The sequence below is a fragment of the Thalassophryne amazonica genome, chromosome 3 (genome assembly GCF_902500255.1).
Source record: "Thalassophryne amazonica chromosome 3, fThaAma1.1, whole genome shotgun sequence".
Classification (NCBI taxonomy): domain Eukaryota; kingdom Metazoa; phylum Chordata; class Actinopteri; order Batrachoidiformes; family Batrachoididae; genus Thalassophryne; species Thalassophryne amazonica.
In genome coordinates this window covers 46,042,177-46,068,269 of record NC_047105.1, presented here as the reverse complement: position 1 = coordinate 46,068,269, position 26,093 = coordinate 46,042,177, and the positions used below count along the sequence as shown (strand labels likewise).

Genomic DNA, 26,093 nt, shown 5'->3' with positions numbered 1-26,093 from the left:
TAAAAAATGTAAAAACCTAAGGGTCCTCAATGTTCTGTGTGCCACTGGAAGTGTGACTAAATAGATTTAATTAAGAATGGACTCAACCATTCTCATAACCAAAATGCCAAATCCCAATAAGGATCTCTACCATATTCATTGTGGCAGCTAGAGGCAGCCGAAAGCAAATAAATCTGTTTCTTAAAGATCAGCCTGTACGTGAGCTACAACACAGAAACAAATAAAAAAGCATTGAGTTGAGTGAGTTTGTGTCATGTAAAGTTCAAGTTCAAATTTGAAGAAAACATCCTTCAACCAAAACCAATTTACAGCCTGTTTTGTGAATTTTCCCTGTGAAGTGGCTCTATTTAGAATTCATACTTCTAAGCCGGTTGGAAATAATATCAGTTTACATATTAATTTTCAAACAGTATCCCCTTGTTTTGTTCCTCTTTCCCATTTTTTTCTTTCTGACTCCTTTTTACATCCAATTTTTGTCCCTTGAATTTCCCCTGTCTCACCTCAGCCTATGATCCTCTGTCTTCCCCACAGTCACCTCCCACCACTTCTCACCTGTCAGTCTTCTCTTAAGATTTGCCATCTCCTCAGGCTTCTCAAAGTTATTCCTCATCTGGACCAGGACATCCATATTTTCAATTACAAGTTTCTGACAGAGAGAAAGATGTGTGCAAGGTGAGAAAAGCTTTACTATAACCGCTAACAGTGGAGATGTCAAAGTGGGGAACATCACACAGTAAGTGGGGTTGTCAAACAAAGAAAAGACATTCAGATACTAGAAATGACTCTTGCATCTATATATTAAAAGCCAAGTGGCCTCTGTGTACGTGCATGTGTGTGTGTGTATGGCTTTGATCACCAAGAAACTGGGGACAGCTGACATTTGCTGTTTGGTGTGTTTATGTATTTTGGTTCAAGGATGAACACCACAAAAAACAAAAAGTTGATAGGACTAATATTTTTGGAGAAATTAGGGATATTAGGTAACAACAGTGAACAATGGATGTTGAGAATTAAATTCTGGACTCACACACCATTCCAGCAGGGGGCGGTAAATCATCTATATTAAAACAAATTGGCCTCTGCGTATGTCTGTGCTTGCATGTAACTTCGATCACAGAGAAACTGAGGAGAGCTGACATTTGCTGTTTGGTATGCTTATGTATTTTGGGTCAATCTAGAGCTTGTGGATCCCCATTGCTCTAGTTAGGCCCTAATTTGCAACAATACTGATACTAACAGTGCCGTGTTTGGACCTCCTCCTCCTAAAAAAAAAATGGATGCACTCAGTAACATACATGAGCTTGTCTTTACAAGAAAGATGTCAAAAAGTTTTTGTTTTGTTGCAATACCTCATAGGACCCTAAAATATATATTTGTTGCACTACACACACACACACACACACACACACACACATATATATATATATATACGAGGTCTGTCAATAAAGTAACGGTCCTTTTTATTTTTTTCAAAAACTATATGGATTTCATTCTTATGTTTTACGTCAGACATGCTTGAACCCTCGTGCGCATACGTGAGTTTTTCCACGCCTGTCGGTGACATCATTCGCCTGTGAGCACACCTTGGGAAGGAGTGGTCTCGCCCCCTCGTCGGATTTTCATTGTCTGGAAATGGCGGAATGAAAAGGACTTTTTTTGCGCGTCACGACCGATTCGCTTTGGAAGCGAGACAAAGGAACACCTCCGTTTTGGCGTGTCAGAGGACAAGTTTGGACATGTCCAGCTCTCCACAATTTCACTGATACTTACTGGACTGGTAAGCATTGAAAGCCGAGATAGACATGTCCAAACTTGTCCTCTGACACGTCGAAACGGAGGTGTTCCTTTGTCTCGCTTCCAAAGCGAATCAGTCGTGACGCGCGAAGCCTCCGCGCGGCTTTCCATGATGAAATCTCTTGTTAAAAGTGAAATCTGCTGGAAAATGGCTGATTCCAGCTCTTGTGATAACCAGAGAAAGAGCACACGACGGTCTCGTATCCACAGAGCTATCAGCTTAGAAATGGTCCGGTGGCTTGTGCCGCGTTGTCGCAGCTCAGAGCGCGATGCGCCGAGCGTCCTTAAAGGGGTCCTTAAAGCTGTAGTAACAGTCATTATTCTCTGTGAAGCCCGTAAAATTTTCACCGAAAGCCAGATAAATTTTTCGAATGGTTTCCAGGTGCCAGTCTCTAACAGCTTCTGAAAAAATTCTGATGGAAAAAAAAGTCCTTTTCATTCTGCCATTTCCAGACAATGAAAATCCGACGAAGGGGCGGGACCACTCCTTCCCAAGGCATGCTCACAGGCGAATGACGTCACCGACAGGTGTGGAAAAACTCACGCATGCGCACGAGGGTTCAAGCTTGTCTGACGTAAAAACATATGAATGAAATCCATATAGTTTTTGAAAAAAATAAAAAGGACCGTTACTTTATTGACAGACCTCGTATTTATATATATATATATATATATATATATATATATATATATATATATATATTAACACTTGTGTTGCTGCGTTTTTGTTTTGCACTGTCAAACAACCGTTATTACAACTATTATTCACACCTGTAAGTTGTGCTTGTCAAGAGAATTTGCTGTCCTTCTATAACATGGCAAAACTTCCTGCTTTCCTAAAACTCAAGAAATGTAAAACTCTCAAAATGTAAATGTTTATGCATTAATACTGGGAGGTCAAAGATCTGCCTGCCAACAAAATAAGAAAAAAATGAGAAAAAGTAAAAAAAAAAAAAAAAAAAAAAAATCATGCATTTCTGACATTTATAACTGCCTTTTTTCTTTTCACTGAATTTTGGGATTCAAGAAGGAAATGTACATAAGCCCTGAAATGTTCAGATTGCCCACTAGATGGTGAGGAAAACCTGTTCAAATGTACAGCGAGGTCTCTATAAATTTTGGTGAAAAGGAGATGGGCAGACAGCCAAAAATCAACTTACAGTTGTGTCCCTTGCCCTTATGGGAAATTTATGTTTTGAAAAATGTGTCTGAACTTCTCGGTCATTTTTCTGCCTGTGGTATCAAAAATGGTATTCAGTATTTGTCTTGTAATTTTCTTGAGTATCAGTATCAACTTTGAAATTCTTGTATGGTGACAACCCTAGTAAGGGATCAACTGGAGTCAGTCAGTTTTTGCTTTTTAGAAAGAAAGGCAAATGTCCGTCTGTCTGGAGCCAGATCTCAGCAACTGCTGAATTGATTTCCTTTCATAGTTATTGTGGTGTTTGCACAGAATCCAAATTTACATTGATTTAATTTGAACTCTGTAACCAACATCTTACCAAACCACTAGGTGGTAGAAATATAAGTGAGTCCTGTCTAAGTTATGAGGCCCTTTAGTGCTGATGCTTATCCCCAGAATCTGTAGCATGCTGCAGATGACAGACTATGACTGTCATCTGCAGTCACAGTCAAACTCCCTTCCTGTTAAATGGGAGTTTTTCCTTCCCACTGTCTCCAAGTGCTTGCTCACAGGGGGTCGTTTTGACCGTTGGGGTTTTTACGTAATTATTGTATGGCCTTGCCTTACAATATAAAGCGCCTTGGGGCAACTGTTTGTTGTGATTTGGCGCTATATAAATAAAATTGATTGAAAATTGATTGATTGATTGACTCCCCCTAGACAGGAGATCAGTCTATCTTTTACTTAGGCTGCCTCCTCAGCCAAAACCGGTGGTTGATGGAATGCTGCTGAACCAACTAATCAAATGTTTTGGAGCAGGAAGACGTGGGAACAGACAGGGCAGAGGTACACACAAGGGTTGAGTTTGGAAATGACTGCAGTGGAAGAGATGAATCAGATGTGATTCACACTATTTGTTCCACATGGGTTATCAGCAGCAATAAACAACAGAACTAAATGATGAGGATAATGCCAAACCCATCCACCACTGTCCTCATGTTCTCCAAACGTTCCCCTGAGAACAGCTCAAGTTCAACTCATCGGAAACATTACACCGGCTGACCTGGCTGACAGCCTGATGACGTGTCAATACTAAATCAATGAATCATCCTGCTTATCTGGGGCAACATCTTATCAAACTGGGGTCTGTGACTTCACAGAGAAACTAATTTCGTGGCCTATCTGAATAACTTGGCTAAGTAAAAGCGAACATTTTTCCTTTACACATCAGCCAGCGTTCCTGATTTGTGGAAACTTCCTGCTGCAAGCCCCTGACCTACATCCTTAAAATGAGCATCATACCTTCAGCTCACACACTTGAGACGTGATGTGCCACATCAGGTTCTCGCCCAGAAACTTCAGGCCATACGGCCCGATGAGCTCAGCCAACGCCTGCAACTCTGCAGGAAAAGTGATATATGAGTCTCTGTGAGCACAAGACCTGAGGATAAGAAGTGATTCTGCATCCAAACTACAAACTAATCAAGGTGATTACATAAAATCAACAAGCAGTTTTGTTTCATACCTCTGAAATGTAAAAAAAAAAGCAAAGATTAAATTTGGTGTGTGACTGGAGCTGGTGTAAGTCAACGACAGAGACAACTGCAGCTATTAGACCTTTCACGCACCTCATCATCTCTGTCTGGATATGATAGATAAGGACATGTGAGGATAAAATTGGAGGCGGTTAATGGAAGGCGGGTGAGTCACATACCTCACTACGGAGTAAATATAGACAATGACGATGGCTTGTGTATCCCCTTATGAATCCACCTCAAGAAGTGGGAGTCAGAGTAGAAAAATAAACAGTATGTACAGTGTGCATTTCAGTGGATATTGTGTTCTTAAGGGGCAGTGTGGAGGTGGAAAGGTACGTAGGAGAAACAAGCGATGCTGTATTGGTTGCGAGAGGGAAAAGTGGAGGAGATAATAAGCAATTCTGAAGTTTGCTTTAGCCAGACATGGTTAGAATAAACTACATGACAGAGAACACTGCACACTTGCACAATAACAAACCAAACATCCTCTCGAGCAAAAGTACTCCCGGAGCGAGTGAGACCTGAGGGTTGAGCTTGCTGAACTGAATGAGTCCAGTGGGCTTCTTCGTTAAATCTCTGCTTATATGAAAAAAATATTCCACTCTGTCGTATTTAAATGAATGCACTTGCAAAAAGCAAAATCATGATTTTATCCACTCATGCTTTACATGTTTTGTAATTATACTGTGTTTATATGGGGGCAGCTTGTGGAACAGGCAATGCAGGTGGTCACCTTGGTAGGGGGCGCACTGCAATGGATTTTGTTTCTATAAGTACGTCATCTCTGATTTAAAGCAGCTGTGAGACTTAAGTCACACCTGAGGCATTCCAGCTGCTAACGTGCTGAAATAAAAGTCTAGATGCTCCCCAGCCATCAGGACTCAGTGTCTGTACTTATACATAGCCTGAGAGGTGACAGACTCCACAGTTTTTTGCTTACTTTTTTCTGTGCATAATGATGTTTGAGGTGGTGCATCAGTTGAGGAGGTGGAGCTTCTATAAACTGCAGTGAAATATTTTTACTCTTCATGCGCGTGGTTAAATTTCACAAACACAACAAACTTTACGTTTGTGGTTCAAAGATAATCCTGCCATACGTAAACTGGGAGCATTTCCACCATCTACTTGCTTCGTCAGGCATTGGGCGTGAGACCAGAAGATCTCGGTTCAAATCCCAGCCTGACTGGAAAATCACTAAGGGTCCTTGGGCAAGGTCTTTAATCCCCTATTGCTCCCGTTGTGTAGTGAGCGTCTTGTATGGCAGCACCTTCACATCGGGGTGAATGTGAGGCATTATTTGCAACACTTTGTTTTTAGCTGCTCTGCTAGGCTAGCAGAGTTAGCCTATGCTTGGCTAGTTGTATCAGAGCTAAGAGCATTTTTATAGCATATTTTCATGTGCAAACTAAGTAACCAGTATGACTGAAGTGGCGGTATGGTTCACTACCGTTTGCGGTGAGTGTAGTTGTAGTAATGGGACAGGCTGTCTATGAGGGTAACTTTGACCCATTGCTGCTCATGTCTGTGGTAGAATGGTTGAACCTCAAATTGCTCAACATGTCCAGATCAGCACATTTCATAAAACTTTCTGGCATCACTGTGCAGGTGAAGACGGTTGATAATTTTGACGTAAATGACTTAAATGAAGTGATTAGTTAATATGCAATGCTAAAGTGTAAATTTCTGAGAAATTTTGTATAAAATTCTAAGTAATTACCCTTACGTTTCTGAGATGAAACTATAAATATGTGCCAAGAAAGTATTAATTCTGAATTTGTTTGGATGCAGTTGTAATAATCTGTGTTATTTACATTGGCACGTCAACCAGTGGTGCAAATGAGTTGAATTAAGCATTGAGACTGACCTAACACATCTGAGAATTCTTCTGCTCTGAAACCTGACTCATTTTCAGTCGTTTGGTTGACAAAACAGTGCATCGTAGGACAGTGGACGATGATGGAATTGCTGGCCTGACGTAAGAGACTCTCCAGGTACCTGTAGTATTAAAATATATATAAAACAAAAAGATCTCTCTCAGCCTTTAGAGGATAACTGCAAATTACAAAAACAGACATTAAAGAAGGGGAGAAAGAAGGATGGGCATATGGCTAGATGGACAGAAACACATAAATACATACAGACTTGATTTGAATGTATTGCAGATTCATCCATCGGGGTAATAAACCAAGTGTAACCTCTGTCTGAAAATATATTCTTGTCCAATAGATCTGGATCATAATATAGATCTGAACCAAAGTACATCTATGGATAGACAATCATGGGATACACATGCATGAGAATTCTTATGGAATTGATGCACCCAACTGATGAATTTTGATCATGCTCCTGACCTTTGATTGTGATCGTTTGACTTTTGATCCTGATTGATGAACTTTGATCCTGCTCAGCGATATTTTGTACCATTCACAATGCTTTGATTCTGGTGTCTGAACTGTGACCCTGATCATAATCTTGAGCCTGATCACTCTTTAGTCCTGATTCTGAACTTTGATCCTGATTATTGCCCTTTAATCTACGCCTTGGTCCAGATCCGCACCAAAATATAATTGGTTCATCCTTATCCCATGCTGCACCTGTCCATGAAATGTCAGCAAATTCAGCTCTTTAGATTTTTGTGAAATCTTGCTCACAAACACCCAAGCACAGATACAGCTGTGTATGACACACCAGTTGGTGTAGAGAGTTGTGATAGTCTGTCCTCCGTGGGAGTCCAGTGGCTGTGTTTGTTGCAGGAGGACGCTCTTCACCAGGCGAGTGATGTCTACATTGATGTAGCTGGAGACAGTGTGCAGGCTGGCTGTATAGGTCCGTATCTTTGCCAGGAGTTCTGAGGGACGCGCGATCTCCTGGGTGGTCTGGTTGTAATTGGCCATTCTCACGATGATCCTAGAGAAACATGTTTATACAGTGTCACTTATCAGTGGACTTGAGTGGACCGTAGGTGGACAGCTGGCACTTCATAATGGGTGAAACAAGCCATGCTGGCATCTCATTAGGTCAGCGTATTCTCTGCTCCAGGGTTTTATTTTAAATTATTTATGTATTGTCAGGGTTCTTCCTTCTGTCTCTCTTTCTATCACTTGGACTAGACCGTATTTACAATTGCAGCCACTGAAGGACCAATCACTGCATGAGCGCTTCTACTCCAGGGTGCTAATTTTAGGGTGACATGGGAAATAATCATCAGCGAAGACAAGGAGACTAAGCAGAGCATACACACAGAAACAGCAGGTTGCCCTGGTACCCAGCTTTAATCTAAATAACAGTTCGCACTGATGTGACGCAGAGCAGAAGAGTGACAAGATGGACCTCAGCTCAGATTTTAAGTGGGTCTAAAACAGAGTGACACTCCAGAGTAGGAGTTCATTATAGTGATGGACGAGACACAAGAGACAATGCGTAGATGATTCCCTAAGTGGAACAGAGGACGAAAATGACAATTTCTGAATGAGCACCATATTGAAAAGAATACTGCTTGAGCTGCTTTTAACTTTCTCCAGTGTTGCATCACATCATGCCTTCACTTCGCTTGTTAAACATTTCTATTCAGCATGGATGTCAGCCGATCTGATCTATGAAAGTAATCAGGCACTGAGACTGGCAGCGCAGTAAGAAAGACTGAGGTGGTGGCGACACAGCCGAAACACATCAGTGATACAGTGGGTAAATTAAGCATTTAACATATCACCAGTTTTCCCAGTAAATATATTTCTAAAGGTGCTACTGACATGAAATTTTCACCAGATGTCCATAAAGACAAAGAAACCAAAACAAATAAGTACAGAAATTCCATTATGTGTAATAATGTTAAATGACACAGGAAGAAAGAACTGAACACATGAAGAAAGGGACACCAGCTGAAATCTTTCAGTAATTAGAAAGCAGTCCTGCCCCTTGTTAATGCAAATTAATATCAGCTAGTTCAGTCCCAACTGATGGCCTATAGAAAGATGTCTCATTACCAATCTGATGATTGGTGACAGCAAAGAGCTCTCTCAAGATCTTTGCAACTTTATTGCTGCAAAACATACTGATAGCATTGGTTACAAAAGAATTTCTAAACTTCTGAATGTTCCAGTGAGGTGCGAGGCCATAATCTGGAAGTGGAAAGAACACCATTTCACCATATATCGGCCACAACCAGGTGCCCCTCGCAAAATTTCTGACAGAGGAGTGAAAAAATTAACAGAAGAGTTGTCCAAGAGCCAAGGACCACTTGTGGAGAGTAACTGAACAATTGTTTCAAAGAAAACAACAATTAATACACTCAACCATCGTGGCCTGTATGCATGCTCATCATGCAAGACTCCATTATTGAAGAAAAAGCATGCTGGAGGTCATTTAATGTTTAATGTACAATACTTAGGCAAGCCTGTCAAACACTGGGAGAATATAGTCTGGTCAGATCAGCAGACGACACTGGCAAACTTCACTTAACTGAAGGAAGGATGAATGGAAATATGTACAAAGACATTCTTGGTAAAAATCTGCTGCCATCTACCAGGATGATAAAGATAAGCGAGGGTGGACACTTCAGCATGCCAGTGATCCGAAACACACAGCCAAGGAAAGTCTCAACTGGTTTCAGAGAATGAAAATAAAGCTGCTAGAATGGCCCAGCCAATCATCTGACTTGAATCCAACTGAAAATCAATGAAATCAATTTTTCGTCCTGGTCGCAGCACACTGGACCAGCTCTACTCGTTCCATCGGGTGCTCGAGGGTTCATGGGAGTTCGCCCAACCAGTCCACATGTGTTTTGTGGATCTGGAGAAGGCGTTCGACCATGTCCCTCGGGGCACCCTGTGGGGAGTGCTCTGGGAGTACGGGGTCTGGAGTCCTTTGCTAAGGGCTATCCGGTCCCTGTACAACCGCAGCAGGAGCTTGGTTCGCATTGCCGGTAGTAATTCAAACCTGTTTCCAGTGCACGTTGGCCTCCGCCAGGGCTGCCCTTTGTCACCGGTTCTGTTCATTATTTTTATGGACAGAATTTCTAGGTGCAGCCAGGGTGTAGAGGGGGTCTGGTTTGGGAACCACAGAATCTCGTCTCTGCTGTTTGCGGACGATGTGGTTTTGTTGGCTTCGTCAAATCAGGACCTTCAGCGTGCACTGTGTGAGGCGTCCGGGATGAAAATCAGCACCTCCAAATCGAAGGCCATGGTTCTCGACCACAAAAAGGTGCTTTTCCCTCTTCAGGTCGATGGAGTGTCCTTGCCTCAAGTGGAGGAGTTTAAGTATCTCGGGGTCTTGTTCACGAGTGAGGGACGGATGGAGCGTGAGATCGATAGACGGATCGGTGCAGCGTCTGCAGTGATGCGGTCGCTGTATCGGACCATCGTGGTGAAGAGAGACCTGAGTAGGGGGACAAAGCTCTCGATTTACCGATCGATCTACGTTCCGATCCTCACCAATGGTCATGAGATTTGGCTCATGACCGAAAGAACGAGATCGTGGGTACAAGCGGCCGAGATGAGTTTCCTCCGCAGGGTGGCTGGGCGCTCCGTTAGAGATAGGGTGAGGAGCTCGGTCACTCGGGAGGAGCTTGGAGTCGACCCGCTGCTCCTCCACATCGAAAGGAGTCAGTTGAGGTGGCTCGGGCATCTTTTCCGGATGCCCCCTGGACGCCTCGCTGGAGAGGTGTTCTGGGCACGTCCCATTGGGAGGAGGCCCCGGGGAAGACCCAGGACACGCTGGAAGGATTACATCTCTCGGCTGGCTTGGGAATGCCTTGGGGTTCCCCCGGCGGAGCTGGGAGAGGTGTGTGTGGATCGGGAGGTCTGGGCGGCTTTGCTTGAGCTGCTGCCCCCGCGGAAGAAAATGGATGGATGGATGGATGGATGAAAATCAATGGAAAGAACTAAAGATCAGACCTGAGCAATAGATGCAACTAGTTTCTTCATACAGGAGGCATCTTGAAGCTGTCATTACTAATAAATCCTTTTGTACGAAGTATTAAATAAATTTCAGTAAGCGTGTTCAATACTTTTTCCCTGTGTCATTCCATTTTATAACACATAACTTAGTTTCTGTATTTACTTGTTTTGGTTTTCTTTGCATGTATGGATTACTTTGGCTGTTACAGACATCTGGTGAAAATTCATGTCAGTCAGACCTTTAGAAATATATTTACTGAGGAAAATGGCGACATGTTCAATGCTTATTTTTACCCACTCTGTCTGTGTGTGTGTGTGTGTGTGTGTGTGTGTGTGTGTGTGTGTGTGTGTGTGTGTGTGTGTGTGTGTGTGTGTGTGTGTGTGTGTGTGTGTGTATATATATATAATATTTCTCAGGACTCATTATGGAGTAGGTAGATAAGTGGGATAAGGAGCCTGGCTACCAGTATGTAACCTGGGTTCGACTCTTGATCATGTCACCTCTCAGTATCTTTGGATAAAACACTTTGTCTGCATTGTTCCAGTCCACCCAGCTGAAAGTCTATATTGGCCTTGGCTGGGGAAGTAACCTAACAAGTATCTGTTGTTAGAAGGAAAGGTGATGTAACACAGTGGTAAACATACCACTGTCCCAGCTTTTTTGAAACGTGTTGCAGGCATCCATTTCAAAATGAACAAATATTTACACAAAAACAATAAAATTTATCAATTTGAACATTAAATATCTTGTCTTTGTGGTGTATTCAATTGAATATAGGTTGAAGAGGATTTGCAAATCATTGTATTCTGTTTTTATTTACATTTTACACAACGTCCCAACTTCATTGGAATTGGGGTTGTATGTATCAAAGGAAACATCATCACAACATATAAAGTATTGGGAGCATCAAAAACAGGCAGGCCATAATTGAATATACCAAAAATCCAGAAACTTTCTAACCATATTTCATAGTTTTGGAGTAACAGCCTATGGATTGATGGGATAAAGATAAACCTTTACTAAATAGATGGGAAAAAATGTATGTGAAATGGGAAGGAAACCTTCATGATCATATATTTTGCTGCAAATGTCATCAGATAAGGAGCATGACCTGAATATTGGTGCAGCCCCATGAAAGTTAAAACCATCACCACTCTCGTGGTTTAAATCTGGATTTATGTTTGCTCAAAGGCTGGAGTGCCCAAGTATTGATTACTTCTGCCAACTGACACAAGGCCACCTGACATCTGGTTACAGTACAGAATTCAGGTACAAGTCCAAGTATTTGTGGACCTGACTATACATCACAAACATTTATTTTCAAATGGCAACACTCCCCATCCTCCCTTCCTGACATACTCAGAGAGGCGTGTCTCCAGATGAGAAAGGAGGAACTCAGTGGGAACGATGATGTGGTCAAAAATAATTAATTCGCTGCTCAGACTGTAGGAGGAGACCAGTTCAGTCAGGATCAGATGCATCTTGTCCACACTAGAAAGACACAGAGAAGGGAGGACACACGTCTGTAAGAGATTAGAATAAACACTGAGGCAACAATTGATGATAAATGTGTTCTGGAAAAATCATTGCATGGCATTAAAAAGTCATAAAGGAATAAAACTGAGAGAAGGGAGAGAGACCGTCATCATCATAATGCTTTACATATAATATATAGTCTCTCTATAACAAGCTGTACACAGAATATGACCAAAACATTCATTCATTCATCCATCTTCTACCGCTTAGTCCAATTAAGAGTCGCGGGGGGCTGGAGCCTATCACAGCAGCCATAGAGTGCGAGGCAGGGTACACCTACGACAGGACGCCAGTCTGTCGCAGGGCCACAAACAGACAAACAAACACAGACACACCCACACACACCTACGGACAATTTAAAGATTCCAATCCACCTAACCCGCATGTCTTTGGATGTGGGAGGAAACTGGAGCACCCGGAGGAAACCCACGCAAACACGGGGAGAACATGCAAACTCCACACAGAAAGGCCACGGGAACTGAACCCATGACCTTCTCGCTGTGAGGCAACAGTGCTAACCACTAAGCCACTGTGCTGCCCTATGAAAATCATAAAATCTATCAGCAGTAAAAGTCCATCTGACAAACCATGGTCTTATGTTCCTTATTTTATTGATGGAATCTGGCAGTCTCAATGTTCAATGGCTTTTCCTTGATACTCTCCAACACAATCAATCAGTCAGTCAATCAATTTTATTTATATAGCGCCAAATCACACTTTATATTGTAAGGCAAGGCCATACAATAATTACGTAATGGACTAGGTGCCTGAGTGTTTTTTTTAAATCCCTCTTTCTCTGCAATTCAGCAGATGCATTTCAGCTGGAGGTTGTACATGCAAGCCTCATGGTATTGTTATTTTATTTTTTTTGTGAAGCGTTGTGTGTTGCCCAAAAAAGCGAAAATTAAAAAGCTAAACACTCAGTGCAAGTCTGAGAGAAACACAGAAGAAAGACTTCTGCTGTTTGTCAGTGTAGCCGGGGACGGAGCTGTGACTTGCCCGGTCTGACAGCCCCTCACACCGTGTAGAGAGAGAGCAGCCGGCCGCCGGGTCAGTAGCCACTCCCCACATAGAGTGGACTGTGTGTTCGCTTTAAACGCACAGTCAGTCTATTTCAGATGATCTGTGTGGACCGTCTTTCTCTTAAAAGGCTTTATTTTTCTCTGTCACGTTGGAAAGCAGTAGCTATAGCTGTTATGCTCTAGTCTTCTTTTTATTCTGGGGACGTTGCAGCGCCACACACAGGCCTGGCATATGTACTACAACGTTAAACGTATTTGCCTCGAACAATTTTTGTAATCAATTTATTTGAGTTACTCGACTAATCGTTTCAGCCCTAGACATTTTACCTAATGATCATTAGCCGCGCATACTTTGTTCAACTACAGTCAAACTCGCATATAATGGATTCAGGTGGACCAGTGAATTTTGTCCATTATAATTGAAATCCGCTAGATGTATAAAACAGACAAAATCCGTTATATGTATGTAACAGATTAGTTACAGTGAGGAAGCACTGAACGAACTACGGTGAATCCCCAGCACCAATTAAGCTTACACATTTCCTTGATTAAATGCCTGACCTTGAATAGGGACCTGCCTCATTTAATGGCAAAACTTTGTCTTAAAAAATAAATGCCTACCTTAAATAAGCACTAGGCATTATGTGCATTAAAAGCATTACATTTGGTCGAGTATATTGTATTTTGTTTGTTACTTGCTTGTCAACCGGCAGCACATAGAAAATAAATGTAACAGGAAGGGATACAGCTTCCTGAAGAGAGAAGTCGAGCACAGGGGATAAAGTTGACGTAGGTACACAGGCATGAAGGCGTGATTGCAGGCAGAGACAGCCATCAATCTTCTTTCTTTTATGTGAGGATGTGGCCAAATCAACCTACCACTGCGGCTGGCTTTGCCTCAGTTATGTGTAGTCACAGCAAGAATCAGAATCAAATAAATAAAGAGACGACGATAAATAAGGAAGTGATGATAAATCAGGGAAACAAAGAGAGGAGCAGACTTTGTGGTGATGATCCGATCTTTCCTCAGGCTCTCAGCCCCTGGCTTCTCTTTTTGGACCTCTCCTTTCTTGGGCGCTGGCTTCTTCTGCTGTCTGTGGCGAGCAGCACTGATGGTCTCGGCACAGTGCTTGGGCAGTAACTAATGGGTTATAAAGTTGAAAAAGACAGAGGCAGTGAGACCAAGTGTGAAAGAAAAAAAAAACACAAGCCATTTGGTAACTTGTTCAAATAAAAATTTGGTTTGTAGCTATCACACTGCAACCACTCAATCAAAAAATTGGACTATTCCATTAAATTTTCTTTAAAATAAATTAGAGAGACACACATATAGCAATGAACCAACACGTCTGTCCACTGTTGCCAAGCTCCAATCTATATTATAATAGCCAAGTGGCCTCTGTGTGCGTGTGTGTTTGTGTGAGCAATTTTAGCTAACCAATAAACAGTGGATGCTGTGCTGCAATGCACCATGGGAGTTTGGGGTTTTGAGGTTTTAAATGTTATTGTGGTTTATGTTAGTTTAACAGTATTGTTAGTGTTATTGATTTATTGTGTTTTTGTAGCTCAATTGGTTCAGTCAGTTTAGATAACTCTCATGTTGCTCTTACCATGAGTGACTTCAGTTTTATGTTGGTACCATGAGTGAAATGTTTAGTGGTTTTAATGTCTTCAGCCACTGTCTTTGTTTGTCAAATTAAAACCACCTGCTTACAGCAGGTGTGTGTGCATGCGTGCTACTAACTACTTTCTGGGCTCACACCTCGGTACATCATTCTTATATCAACAGTGTGAGTGTGGAGAGTGATTTTAAGTTCAATGTAAGTACATAAAATAATTGTAAATACGTTACAAATACACAGATGACACAAGAAAGTGAAAACACTTATTGTCGTTGTGGTCCATTTAAAAATCAAATGAAAAAATAGAAGTAGAAATAAAATAATAGTGTATATGATAACAAAAACCTAAACAATTTATAAATACATTAAGACAGTAAATTAACATTTAAAAAATGCATAATTAACAGGAAATAAAAGGGTTGAGTTCTTCTTCGAAAAATTGTTGAGGTCTAAGGTTCTAAAAACATTCTGGACTCACACATCATTCCAACTCATTATACAAGCTTTGCTTAATTTATTACCACCCTTACCACAAAAATGTCTGCTACCTATTTTATAAACACTACCAATCTAGAGTCCGTGGATCCCCACGGGTAACATGCTAGTGGGATTATATTTGGATGTGGAGTGTGACAGAACCAATGTCTGTAAAATAATTACTTTCCCACAGTTGTAATAGGTTCACAATGTACCTTGTCAGCCAGGTTGCACTGCTCAGCACATATCTCTAAAACAACACTGCTGGTCTGCTTGGCTATCTGCTCGAGGAAGGTCACGCAGAGGCGCAGACTTCTCTTTTCTGTTTCTGCTGTCTGGAAAATTGTAATATAGGGAATGAGATCATACACACACACACACACACACACACACACACACACACACACACACACACACACACACACACACACACACACACACACACACACACACACACACACACACACACACACACACACAGATAATCATGCACAATTAAATGCACAGACCAGTGTGGATAGAAAAACAGAGCATGCTTCCTCACAATATTTCATAATCATGTTTAATCCACAGTTCACTACAGTCCTGTGAAAAAGAATTTGATCACCACTGGATTTCTTTTATTTTTGTGTACTGTATATCTCAACCTAAATGGCTTCACATATTTAATCTAAATTTAACATAACATAAAAGCAACCTGGCTAAACGCAACATACAATTTGCAAATAATTATTTAGAGACACATAAAATATAACCAACATCATGTGGGCTTGGGTGTAAAAAAATATATTACTGAAGCCACAAATCCACCAGGCTGAATTAATAATTACATTTAACTGGCACTGTTCCAACAAATCATCAGTTAAATAGAACAGTTTCAGCAGAATGAAGCTGGATGAAAAGTGTAAGCCATTAGCGCACTATCAAGTCTGGGAGCATGTGCTGGGAAACACCGCAGAAGCGCCCTGGGTCCTGGATGTCAACCACCCAGGCAGAAAACAGATCTGTTCCCACCACTTGAAAGTAACTATCCATGCCCCACAGCCAGGTGAAGCATGGGAGTCCCCTTGGACTTCATCAGCTGCTAAGGTCCTCAACATTGCAGAGGCTACACACTGGACCATGTGCCAAATGGACAAAGGTTTGTAGCTGACAATTTAAATGTAAATGATCCTCCTCATCTGAGTCTCTTTAGGTCACCACTTGTTTGACACAAAGTCATTCCAGCAGTACCCAAGGATTCCTCCAAAGAGACCTGGTACCAATGACATCTAGCCATCACCTTAGGTTACTGCTTAGCCATAGCCATTAGCACTAGGACCTCACCAAGCTCCAAATAAATTTAGCCTTTAAAGTAAACAATGCTTATTTGAACGTGACAGCCCTTTCTTATGCTGCATTTACACATAGGCAGGACGCGTTACGAATGTCATATCTGTGTCATTCTTGGCACATTCCTGACATTCTTAACGTGACTTAACACAACTGAATCAGTTTCTTAATGAGTGTTGGTGCGTGATATTCGTGATTTTCGTGAAGCATATTTTTGGCTGTCAAAAAACTTTTCCACGAATGTCACTCACCACCCTCATTTCGCCTCATGTCATGGAAGACACAACTGAGCGTAATGATCTGTCTTGATTAGTGGTGATCCTTAATAGAGCGTGACAGCGTTCTTTGACATGCGCACAATTAAACGCTGTTGCACCGCATTCAGTTTCATTGCTTCAGTATGCTGAAGAAGGACAGTGACGCCAAGTCGGCTAAAAGTTTCGTTCCAATGCTCATCAGCGCATCCTGCAGGTGTTCCACCTGCTGCTGCTGTGCCTGAGGGGAAAACACGCAAGATAAGAGCCGCGTAGAGCTACACATCTGGCTCACTCAGTCTCCTCCTTCTTTCTGCACCACTCAATGGTACAGAGCCCAACTAAGCCTGCAGTCACAAAGTTCTTCTGCTGTGGATTTTGAGGAACAAACTGGAGTGATGTGAATTGTTCAGCAGCTGATGGATGAATATGTGTGTGTGTGTGTGTGTGTGTGTGTGTGTGTGTGTGTGTGTGTGTGTGTGTGTGTGTGTGTGTGTGTGTGTGTGTGTGTGTGTGGAGACAATTTGCACGCACGACAGCGCGGAACAGCACAGAACATTATTCTTGACTGTGCGTAATGGTTCCTGATAATTCACCAGCAACACGTGCCATTAATCGTAACGTGTGGTAACAGGTTGCAGCAGTTCCTGAGGACACCTGATGCCTCTGCCTCAAATCATCACATTCGTGATCAGCGGCCAAGAATGTATACTTCGTGGCATTCGTGACTTGTTGTGGTTATGTGTAAACGCAGCATAACAACCTTTTTCTAATCTGATCAAAGTACTCTAATTGGTGTTGTGAATGCATTACAGATCAAAACTCACATACACAAGTGTTCCCCAATCCCGGTTCTCAGGGACCCCTAACCTTGACATTTTTTTGTGTCTTGTCCTGCTCTGCCTAAAGCTGATTAGTTCATTCATTCAAGAGCTAATAGGCACCTGAAGAACAAGTTGCATGTCTTTGTTATATCACATTAGCAATGTTAATCAGTGACATAAGCTTGTGCAGTATATTGGTTATTCATGACACATTGTCCAAGACCGCTGACATCAAAACCAGTGTCTTCACTAATGATTAATAAATCGAGCAGAAAATAACTGAACACTGACCTCTTCTGGGCAGAGAGGGTGTCCACACTGGCTGAACTGGGAACAAACAGCAGCAAAAGCCATGAGGTAACGCTTCATGGTCAGCATCTCACTGCTCTGGGAAAACATCTTCTCAAAGACACGTGGGAAGAAACTGAGGAGCAGGTAGAGAATAGATCGTCAAGACATTGCAGACTTCAGTATTCTTCCAGAAGAGACGAGACTGACCAGAGTATGAACACATCTGAGGTCTCTTGCAGCATTTCTTCAATACTATCCACCATCCTCGTGTGAAACTGGATCATGTTCATCACTTTTGCGAGATCAGGGTAGTCCTTTATTGGAAGAGGGGCCTTGTTCACACTTGTATAGACCTAAAACAAGACCAAACAAAACTTTAAGGTTAGATAATGCGTGTTATTATATATTTTGACATCTGATTGCTGTATCTACCTGTAATCTCATCCAGTCCAGTCTAAGACCTCTGAAGTCAAACTCCTCTTTGTTTTCCACTGTGCAAAAAAAGGAAATTATTTTGCAATTGAAATGTTATTTATTTACTTTAAGAGTAATGTTGAATGTGCACTGGTATTTTTGCCATATTTTGCCTTCAAGACCTTGTTTGACTGAAAGAGGAGATAGGGTCGAGACAAACGAAGTCATCAAGATTGACTCCTCTTCTGGACAGACATATATGCTCTGCAGAGGACAAAGAAAGTTCATCGTGCTTAGATGCTGTGATTTTGTGTGTGTGTATATATATATATATATATATATATAAGGGATGCATTCAAGTCACAGCATCTTCATTGGTTTTCACCATTTGTGGCAAAACTATCTACAGTAATTCTGAAATAATCGGCAAGAACAATGCAAACCAGTCCGGTATTTCACAATACACATTTAACACAATGATTAAGGATTATTAAAGGATTAGTGATGTTAATTAAATGCAGATGCTGCCTTATTATGTGTATTTTACAAAATAAAAATAGCCAAGCATTGTAAAGATTTTATAAGTGGTGGTGATGAACTAGTGTTGGATCATACTTGGTCTGAGCCGATACAACGACTCTAGAGGGGAAAACGGAGTGTTGCATCCCTAGCGGGAAAGAATCTTGCATGCATGTGTTCAGCGCCTACCTGAATGGTGTCGTTGAGAACCAAAGCATCAAACTGTGCCAGGTACTGTACATGGTAACGCTGTAAAACATGACTGTACTTTCTCATCAGACCGCGGAGCTGCTCCATGTGGAACAGTAACTCTGCCATCTGACTGGAGAAACAAACACGATCATGACAAATTATTCTGAGCTCATAGATTTTGGTCGAAGTACACACATTTGAGCATTCCAAATGACCTCTCATTCTATCCACTGCTGGTGTTCCTAAAATTCATATGACAAATGCCAGATTTTTGTGTATTAATGTGACACATGATGGCTTGCTTCAATAATCTTAGAAATGAGGACCTACTTGTCAATGTAGTCTTCTGGCGTCTTCAGTTTTGGCATATTTTCTGAGTGTCTGACAAGCCAGAGAACCTCGTCACGGGAGAATGATAGAGCCATGAAGACAAACAAGGCCTTGGGGGTTTAATTGGCAAACAATACACAAAGCTTTATTAGAAACATACAGCTAGTAAATGACATGATTACGAGATACGAGGTAATTAAAAGGAATTAACAACTCCTTCCTTATTGGAAATGTTGGATCAAATACTTGACGTTTGACATGTCAGGCGATGAGAAGAATGGTTTTGCTTTCAAAGTGGCAATGCTTGATGCTGTATTTACACCTTGGGTCCCAGCAGTCCAGGTTCATCCTCCAGAACTTTAATTAGTTCCTTCATGGCCCCTCTCAGGTATTGCCTCCTGTCTCTGTGCACAGCACCGCTGTTAAACAACACACAATGGACTCAGACACTTCATATCTATACCATAATTCTCTAAGGCCCAAATCCGTATGTCTGTCTGGTGAAAAACACAAAAACTGTAGTTAGATTGTAATTTTTTGTTTGTTTGGCTGTTTTGTTTTGATTCCAGGCAACATATAAAATTACCGGAAGATGTGCAGTAAGATTTTTTTAAAGGAAAATTGCAACAGTTTTTTTTTAAGCACATTCTAAATCCCATTGCTCACAATGAAGACACTCAGCTCATGTTAATTTTAGGTGTGCATAATATATAGAGAATAACTTTACAACAATAAAACTGCTGCAGCACAATGACAGCATTTACCAATTATGAACTGCAACTGGATTAAATATCTGTCTATAAAGCAAGAAAAGTCTGTGTGAGTGCGAGTATTTGACTTGCATATCTATCTGACTGTCAGATCGTCCTCAGCTTTCTGATATGGCTTGAACATGGCACGATGATGTGCATCTTTTATTATGAAAATTTTGGGGAATAAATTTCAAAACCTTTATTTTCATTACAAGTTTGGCCAGCTCTGGAAATGCACTGCTTCTCGAAATGTGCTTATGAATAAAATCAAGCACACTAGAGGTGGGCGGATCGATCCTAATATTGATAATATCGATACCAATGCTGGTATTGATATTGAACGATCCTCGTGTAAAAAGATCGATACTCAAGCTTATTTCTCCCGCACGCACTGACTGCTGCGCACGCAGATTCATCAAAGTCTACTTTCTGTCTGTAAGAGCAGCGCTGTGCTGTGTCACACAACACGGAGCAGCGCACCATTGTATTGTGGTTTGTCAGCCCTCTACCTCAGGAGATTTTGTTTTAAGTTGTGTTGAGTGATATTTTTTTAAACTAAAAATGTTGATTATGATAATAAAGTATTTTGTTGTCACGTACAATGTTTGGCGAAATTCTATCCTAGGTCTTTTGTATCCTTTGGATCTATGAAGCTTAAATATGAAAAAGTATCAGTATCGATATCGGCGATACTGGGCCTGTATTTACTTGATATCGGATCAATACCAAAATTCCCGGTATCGCCCACCTCTAAAGCACACCCTCCCTTCTTCAATGGTGTTTAGTGCACCAGTTTAATCGGCTAACGTTAGCTTAGCCTTAGCTGTACAATCAATGGATCCCACGATTTACCCAGACTGACTGCAAATATGAGTAAATTAAGTACTTTTATTTAATTTAAATTATTTAATTGTTTTTTAATGGCATTTTGTAAATGCTGAAATGCACTCCGTCGTATGCTGTCGTACCCTTGTGAACAAATCAGGCGCACCTCTCTTCTTCTGTGGCATATAACGGCAGCTGGTCTCAGGGTCATCGTAAATGTTGCATTGCTGCCACCTTCTGCATCAGTCTGTTATAGCAGTACTAAATCCCCCGACGAGTCCAGTGTCTTTCAAGTAATTAAAAAGCCAACACTTCCCCATCCCACTTGACCTTATGGCTTAAACTGTCTGCAGACCATCTAAACAAATAACATACTTATTACAATATTCCACCATGCCTTTTACCTCAAAAAAAAGAAAAGAAATCTTACCAGACTGAGCCTTCAAAACACTTTTAGAAATCATGCTGTTGCATTACTGTTTTTGCTTTTTCCCAATGTCCAAAAAAGCAAAACACACCAGTAGTGGTACTTTCACATTAGTGGAATGGGGTTCAACTAACCTACAGTGTCCTTGCTAAAAGCCATAATATATGAAAACACAATTGTTATCAATCAGTCCACACATTTCACAACAAACCTAAATGTCCTTGACACACATTATCTATAAGTCCTGTATTCACATACATATGTTTGTGCTTCATGTACACTGTGTTTATTCCTTCCTATATCTCTATGTGTGTATGTCCAACATAGACATATATACACACATATGAGGTCTGTTAGAAAAGTATCGGACCTTTTTATTTTTTCAAAAACCTGATAGATTTGAATCACGTGTGCTTGCATGAGCAAACCTTGAACCTTCGTACGCATGTGTGAACTTTTTCATGCCTGTCGATTGTATCATTTTCTGGTAAGCAGCATTTGTGTGGGACGTGTGCAGTGCGCTTGGTGGATTTTCATTTCAAGGAAAAAGACGGTACAACTGGAGCAGCGCCGCATCAAATTTTGCCAGAAACTGGGCGACGGCCAGGTGGAAACCATTCAGATGATTCAGACGGCTTTCTGTGACTTTTCAGTTGTGTGACTATCCGAGAAATTGTGGAAGAGGTGGGCATGTCACAACACTTTGGAAATGATCTGGTCATTTCAGCATGTTGATGGCCGACCGAAGCGTGGCTCACTCTCCACCATTGTGCGGCTGTCTTTAAACTGGTTGTACCGCTCCTTAATCTGTGTGATGCCCAAAGCATCGTCGTTGGAAGTTTCATTACAGTAGAAGTCTTTCTGAAAGTGCTGTAACTAGGTTTAAGGATATGATTCCTTCTTTGTTATGTTCTTCAATGCAATATACCAACACAGTGCAGAGTAGCTACCTAAACTCTGTGAAAGAGATAGATTATCTCGTCAATAGCTTTACATCCTCATTGAGCACAACTTTGGATGCTGTAGCTCCTCTGAAAAAGAGAGCCTTAAATCAGAAGTGCCTGACTCCGTGGTATAACACACAAACTCGCAGCTTAAAGCAGATAACCCGTAAGCTGGAGAGAAAATGGCGTCTCACTAATTTAGAAGATCTTCATTTAGCCTGGAAAAAGTCTGTTGCTCTTTAAAAAAGCCCTCCGTAAAGCTAGGACATCTTACTATTCATCACTAATTCAAGAAAATAAGAACAACCCCAGGTTTCTTTTCAGCACTGTAGCCAGGCTGACAAAGAGTCAGAGCTCTACTGAGCCGAGTATTCCTTTAACTTTAACTACCCTTACCAAAAAGTAGTACATGCAAGTATGTTTCAAGTATACTTCCAGTTTACTTTTTATATACTTATCAGTACTACTTTTTGGTAAGGGTAGTAATGACTTCATGACTTTCTTTGCAAATAAAATTTTAACTATTAGAGAAAAGAATTATTCATAACCATCCCAAAGACATATCTTTATGTTTGGCTGCTTTCAGTAATGCTGGTATTTGGTTAGACTCTTTCTCTCTGATTGTTCTGTCTGAGTTACTTTCATTAGTCACTTCCTCCAAACCATCAACACGTCTATTAGACCCCATTCCTACCAGGCTGCTCAAGGAAGCCCTTCCGTTAATTAATGCTTCGATCTTAAATATGATCAATCTGTCTTTATTAGTTGGCTATGTACCACAGGCTTTTAAGGTGGCAGTAATTAAACCATTACTTAAAAAGCCATCACTTGACCCAGCTAGCTTAGCTAATTATAGGCCAATCTCCAACCTTCCTTTTCTCTCAAAAATTCTTGAAAGGGTAGTTGTAAAACAGCTAACTGATCATCTGCAGAGGAATGGTCTATTTGAAGAGTTTCAGTCAGGTTTCCGAATTCATCATAGTACAGAAACAGCATTAGTGAAGGTTACAAATGATCTTCTTATGGCCTCAGACAGTGGACTCATCTCTGTGCTCGTCCAGTTTGACCTCAGTGCAGCTTTTGATACTGCTGACCATAAAATTTTATTACAGAGATTAGAGCATGCCATAGGTATTAAAGGCACTGCGCTGCAGTGGTTTGAATCATATTTATCTAACAGATTACAATTTGTTCATGTAAATGGGGAGAATCAAAAGGTCTTGTCTCAAAGTGACGCCGAAAAGCAAATTCATGCATTTATTTCCTCTAGGCTGGACTATTGTAATTCATTATTATCAGGTTGTCCTAAAAGTTCCCTGAAAAGCCTTCAGTTAATTCAAAATGCTGCAGCTAGAGTACTGACAGGGACTAGAAGGAGAGAGCATATTTCACCCATATTGGCCTCTCTTCATTGGCTCCCTGTTAATTCCAGAATAGAATTTAAAATTCTTCTTCTTACTTATAAGGTTTTGAATAATCAGGTCCCATCTTATCTTAGGGACCTCATAGTACCATATCACCCCAATAGAGCGCTTCACTGTCAGACTGCAGGCTTACTTGTAGTTCCTAGGGTTTGTAAGGGTAGAATGGGAGGTAGAGCCTTCAGCTTTCAGGCTCCTCTCCTGTGGAACCAGCTCCCAATTCGGCTTAGGGAGACAGACACCCTCTCTACTTTTAAGATTAAGCTTAAAACTTTCCTTTTTGCTAAAGCTTATAGTTAGGGTTGGATCAGGTGACCCTGAACCATCCCTTAGTTATGCTGCTATAGACTTAGACTGCTGGGGGGTTCCCATGATGCACTGAGTGTTTCTTTTTATTCACCTCTTTTTGCTCTGTATGCACCACTCTGCATTTAATCATTAGTGATTGATCTCTGCTCCCCTCCACAGCATGTCTTTTTCCTGATTCTCTCCCCTCAGCCCCAACCAGTCCCAGCAGAAGACTGCCCCTCCCTGAGCCTGGTTCTGCTGGAGGTTTCTTCCTGTTAAAAGGGAGTTTTCCTTCCCACTGTCGCCAAGTGCTTGCTCATAGGGGGCCGTTTTGACCGTTGGGGTTTTTCTGTAATTATTGTATGGCCTTTCCTTACAATATAAAGCGCCTTGGGGCGACTGTTTGTTGTGATTTGGCGCTATATAAATAAAATTCATTTGATTTGATTTGATTTGAAATGAAAATCCGCCGAGCGCACAACACACGTCCCACACAAAGGCTGCTTACCAGAAAATTATGCAATCGACAGGCATGAAAAGGTTCACGCATGTGCACAAAGGTTCAAGGTTTGCTCATGCAACCACACGTGATTCAAATCCATCAGGTTTTTGAAAAAAATAAAAAAGGTCCGATACTTTTCTAACAGACCTCGTATGTCTGACCATGTTGGATGAGTGCCAATCTTTTTCTTAAAATAGCTGTATTTACGTGTCTCTGTATCTCAATGTCAACCATGTCTTAATAAATGTACACTTTGGCTGTTAAAACTATGTAAGAGCAAGTACACCTCTTTGTACATCCCACCTTCAAACACAGCCTCACACGACCATCCATGAAAAATCTATTTAAGCTCCCAATTTTCTACAGGAATACAAACTTCCTACGGGCACTGCACTAGTATATGTAATTTAGAAGGAGCTATCAACATGTTTCTCTGTATTTTTGTAATGATTCAACAGGTTATACCCACATTTATTAGCTATGATGATCCTAATCAAGTATATTTTATCAACTCATATTTCATAAATACCATGACTAAAGATTATTTGGGAGATTTTATTTTAAGTATTTTTATTTTGTGGAATTCTGGCTGGATTAGAGGGGATTTATCCACTGTGATTGTGCTAGCATGTTCATAATCTAAGATTTCATTGTAAATATTACAGTGCTGCTTATGGTCTTTTTGGACCCACCTGTTGGCTAAAGCGTATTCTCGGCATTCCTTGATGTCTGCAATCCTCTTGTTATATCTGCCACAAAAGAAAAATAATCAAACAAGCAAACTAAGAAAAAAAAAGTAGCCCTTTTTCATTAAAGGATTTTTTTTTTTTTTTTAGATTAACTCCGCTTGATGAGAGAGTATACTTCCACTGTTTATCTTTATTTTGCCTTACCTTTTGAGAGAAATGTTCCATATTTTTGACTGCACATATTCGTTCAGGAAAGATTTAGTAAAATGAATTACATGAAATATTTACTTTACCATTTAGTTGCCCCCCCCCCCCCCCCCAAAAAAAATAAAAAAAATCTAGGTAGATCTAAAATAATGAACCCAACATTCTTTTTTTCTAAATATATTCACAAAGGCAGTTAAAAAACAAACAAAGAAAAGTCAGTCCTGCTTTTTGCAAATGGTAAATGTACTGCATTTCTATAGTACTTTTCCATCTGTTGAAGATACTCAAAGCAGTTCAAAATGATGCCTCATAGTCACCCATTCACACGCTGATGCCAGCTGCATACTGTGAGCAGTCTCAGAATTAAAGACCTTGCTCAAAGGCAGCTTATTGAGCTTCCCGTGTGACTGGAAATCTAGTCAAGCTTGCACAACCACCAAGCCACCACCTCCACAAAATTCAGATTTAATGCTCATGGAGACCAGATGAAAGGATCTGCACAGTTCTGGGCTTTTAATTATGGAGCACTGATCTCATTTTATTACATTCTTAAATTGGCTATTTTTGAGTAGGCATACTAATCTCAAGACTTGTGAACAAACAAAAAAGATGTTGCCCACCTACCCATTCCTCTCTGATACTAAAGAATTTTATGAAATGCTCTAATTAGCAAAAACATATATACATCTTGAAGATGTTGGAAGATGATTATTTTCTTTCATGCACATCTTCATGTGGTGTGGTAGAATTGTGTGAATTTTCATAGAAACCCAATAACAAATCCATTCTCAGTCTGTCAATGAACTGACAGATAGATGTGTTATATAGATATATAGATAGATATTATATTATTATTATTATTATTATTATTATTA

General features: G+C 40.8%; 1 protein-coding gene across 1 annotated transcript in view; it reads right to left on the bottom strand.

Annotated features, from left to right (window-relative positions):
- Positions 1-26,093, bottom strand: part of nckap1l (NCK associated protein 1 like) — a 71,713-nt gene that overhangs the window by 18,005 nt on the left and 27,615 nt on the right. Inside the window, exons 10-24 of the mRNA XM_034166161.1 lie at positions 25,015-25,071; positions 19,486-19,582; positions 19,164-19,273; positions 18,831-18,963; positions 18,305-18,386; positions 18,141-18,199; positions 17,916-18,061; positions 17,709-17,841; positions 15,223-15,342; positions 13,910-14,049; positions 11,710-11,841; positions 7,144-7,362; positions 6,320-6,450; positions 4,220-4,317; positions 553-646 (exon numbers count right to left, since the gene is read on the bottom strand). Of these exons, the coding sequence (XP_034022052.1) occupies positions 553-646; positions 4,220-4,317; positions 6,320-6,450; positions 7,144-7,362; positions 11,710-11,841; positions 13,910-14,049; positions 15,223-15,342; positions 17,709-17,841; positions 17,916-18,061; positions 18,141-18,199; positions 18,305-18,386; positions 18,831-18,963; positions 19,164-19,273; positions 19,486-19,582; positions 25,015-25,071 (1,751 nt within the window). The remainder of the gene's footprint in view (positions 1-552; positions 647-4,219; positions 4,318-6,319; positions 6,451-7,143; positions 7,363-11,709; positions 11,842-13,909; positions 14,050-15,222; positions 15,343-17,708; positions 17,842-17,915; positions 18,062-18,140; positions 18,200-18,304; positions 18,387-18,830; positions 18,964-19,163; positions 19,274-19,485; positions 19,583-25,014; positions 25,072-26,093) is intronic.